Source organism: Centruroides sculpturatus, unplaced genomic scaffold (genome assembly GCF_000671375.1).
Source record: "Centruroides sculpturatus isolate CEXI.00-Female unplaced genomic scaffold, Cexi_2.0 scaffold573, whole genome shotgun sequence".
Lineage (NCBI taxonomy): Eukaryota > Metazoa > Arthropoda > Arachnida > Scorpiones > Buthidae > Centruroides > Centruroides sculpturatus.
The window spans coordinates 93309-96846 of NW_019384767.1; the positions used below are offsets into that span (position 1 = coordinate 93309).

Sequence of the window (3538 nt, forward strand, 5' to 3'; positions counted from 1 at the left end):
TGAATTTTTTTTGGATAATTTATAGTAAATTATGAAAACTTGAATAAATTCTCTCAAAATTAAGATAAAAAAACAGAATGGTACCAGTTTAGGAAAACCCAGTATATTCCTAACCATCTTTACTGTATGACAATGGATAAGAAATATTTTAAAATATTTGTTTAATATTGTTTTTTGAACAATTATAGACCACATTTGTGCTCTATAATATCTATAATATAATATCTATAATATCTTTAATATGTTCCTAAATATATCTGAAAGTTATTGTTTGCCTTTCATGCATTACAAGTTTTATGTTCCATTCCAGAACTAAGAAAAATTATAAAAATCGAAGTTATTTTTACTGTAAATGCACTACAATACATAATTTATGGCTTAAACAGAAAAAAATTTTCATAATTTTGCTGTTTCTGAAACCAAAACTGGAGTGTCAAGGTATAATCTGAAGTTTTATTTGTTGGCCAAATTTTAGTCTTGATTAGCATTTTTGATAGTGTCAATAAATCCTTTTCAACAGTAGGAAAACAGTTTTATTTGTGTTTGTTCTTCAATTTGCATTACTTTTAGTAGTATTTTGATGCAATTTTTTAAATTACATATGATACTCTGATTTCATATTTAATATCTAATTTTTATTTATTAAAATTCAAGTACGTTTAAATTTCATGTGTTTTAACTATAAACCATAACATAGCTTTTAAAGAATCTTTTCAGTATTTAACATAGCAATAACAAGCTGACAGTGTGTTCTTGTGGGAATTTATTTACACAGTAATTACTAAACTGCATGTCATACAATAACATTTATTGCTGTTGCCATAAACCATAATTAATCCTAACAATTGACAACACAGCATTAGGAATGTTTTTTTCCTCAATTTACAATCATAATGTTCACGTTTACAGATGAATATCACTTCAATTTCTGATATGCAGCATGTTATTATACAAATATTCCATAAAACAATTTAATATAGAACTGAGGAATGTCTGCAGTGTATTATGCCAAACAGTTCATTTTTGTTGTTTTTGTTTTACTAGTTAAAAAGATCTCAATCATGCAAAGAATAAAGAGAAGCAGCTTTGTGAATGTTTACTACTTAAAAGTTATCTAAGTTAGTATGAGTGAATTTACTTGCAGCATTTACAAAAGGCTTATGAAATTAACAAAAATCATGAACAATATTCCAACTGAAAACAGCATTTGCCAACGTGTTGGAGGAGGAAGGTCCATCCGTTTGAAAAAATAAATAAATTTTATCAGAACTCATTCAAAATTTTATCCAATGGTTAATTTTCACAAGAAGTCACAAAAGGCTACAGATCCTAGTGGAGATTTGTTGCTGAAGATTAAATACTCCAGGCTTTGAAAAAAAGTTTAAAATTGTCACACCATAATTACCAATATATAGGTCTATATGATTTGTTTTAAATGTAAACAAAGAAAACTATAGGCATATCTATGTAAATAAACAAGTGTTTCCATAATACACATAACTATATACAAAATTGTTTTGAGAATTTTTGGATTTAGAACAAAAATTTGTTATTCAGATTTGGTTGGTAACCTTATGTTTGGCCTTGTTGTTTAACATGGCTTTGGCAGTCTATATTCATTAATTATTTTAACCATTGGAAGAGCAAATAAAAAAAATATTAGAACTGCTCATGGAGAAGTTCGCATAACTGTTTTGAAACAGCTTCTTTACTTGTTCTTATTGTTAAACGATACATCTAAAAAAAGAAAAAAAAGGATTTGTTTAGTATCTTATAAAAAGATTTTTAATGGACTGTATATTTACTATTTCTTAAAGTAAATCACTGAGCAAAATCATAAGATTTAAACAGACAGACACACACACACACTCTGAAAACTAGAAGTGAGATATTGGTACAACACTGGTTTCAAGTTAAAGAAATTGACAAATTTTTATGATGTTACTTCATTAATAGCATACATAGATTTAAATATATATATATAAAAGAAATCATTACTATGTGCTAACCGAAAAAATAACTAAATCAATACAAATGAAATTAGTAGTTTAAGAATATAAACCAATTACTTTAACTTATAATTTTACATAAAACAATATTTAACAAAAGCCCCTGACAAAAGACAAGACAGCTAAACTTAACATCCAAAATATCAAGTGGGAAGATGCTAATTTTTTCACAAAGATCACAAAAATGTAGAAATCTTTCTAACATCCCTAATTGCTCAGTCTGACGTAACTAAAAAGGAATCGACTACATAACATACTTTGATGCAAGTCCAATATAATGATCTCAAACAGGCTAGTTTGGTGGGTGAAGTGATACGACTCTAGTGTTTGGTCTTCAATTTGCATTACTTTTAGTAGTATTTTGATATATTTTGAAAACTAGCAGTCAAATGTCAATGTTCAAAAAAAAAAAATCTGAATACAATGAAGTCCTGTAAAAACACACTAATATTGTTTATAAATGGTTCATACCAGTGTGCCAGTGCTAGAAGCCTAAAAGCAAGAGCAGCAAAAACTTTGCCTCAGATGCAAGTTAACATTGAGAAGGCACTGATCTCTCACACTTAAAAAGTACCAGTATGAAAATTAAAAAGTTTATTTTGATTCATGAGATGAGAATGAATAATTTATGATGTGCTGATAACACTTTTATTGAAGAAAATAAAAGAATGGTACATGTATTAAATAAAGAAAAGAAATGGACTGATTACAAACATCAAAAAAACTAAAAATAAATATTTTTGGAAATACAGTAAAAAATTTGAAAATGTTAATGAGTTTGCTCAACTTGGAAGCAAAGTAACCTATGATAGACTGCAGAATCCAGATAAAATAAACCTACAAACAATAAATAACTTCCAAAAAGCAAAATCAATTAGTTCAAATAAATTTTGAAACATCTCTTTTCTTACTGTGTTATATGGATACAATACCTAGATGAGAAAGATTCTAAAAAATATTAGCATTTAAAATGTATTGCTATAGAAAGATTCTAATAGGAGATAGCAGATGATCCAAAATAAAGAACTATATAATAGAAATTTGAAGGAAAACCTATTCCAATAAATCATCAAATGTAAGCTAAAACATTCAATATCAATAGTCTGAAACAATTTTGATTGTTTTGAGTTTCAGTTCACTTTTTAATGAAAACAAACTCAATCAGCAGCAAATATTAAATTTTTTAAACTTTTTGTATGTAAACTTAGCCCACCAGTGGCCGAGTGGTCTCCGTTGCTGCTCATAGCGGTGGTGACTGGACCCTAAACACTGGGAAGTTCGGTCGTGGGTTCGTGCCGCGATCGGACAGGCTGGCTGCTTGGAGTTTTCCGGGTTTTCTCCTTGCCAATAACGACTAAATAGGAGGCCAGTTCCCCATAAAAGTCCTCCCGGAAGGCATTCTTTCCCCGCGCGCGCGTGACATCATTCAAGGAAGAAGGCAATGGCAAACCACTTCCTCAACTCTTGCCAAGAAAACTACATGGACAAGGATAGACTTGTCCATGCAGTCACCAGGAGTCGACGTCGAC

The 3538-nt window shown here is 29.4% G+C and overlaps 1 protein-coding gene across 1 annotated transcript in view; it reads right to left on the minus strand.

Annotated features, from left to right (window-relative positions):
- Nucleotides 1-778: 778 nt before the first annotated feature.
- The window catches only part of LOC111628927 (AP-2 complex subunit alpha-like), a 108215-nt gene continuing 105455 nt past the window's right edge, over nt 779-3538 (minus strand). The window contains exon 25 of the mRNA XM_023372788.1: nt 779-1737. Coding sequence (XP_023228556.1) covers nt 1660-1737 — 78 coding nt within the window. The 3' untranslated portion in view covers nt 779-1659. The remainder of the gene's footprint in view (nt 1738-3538) is intronic.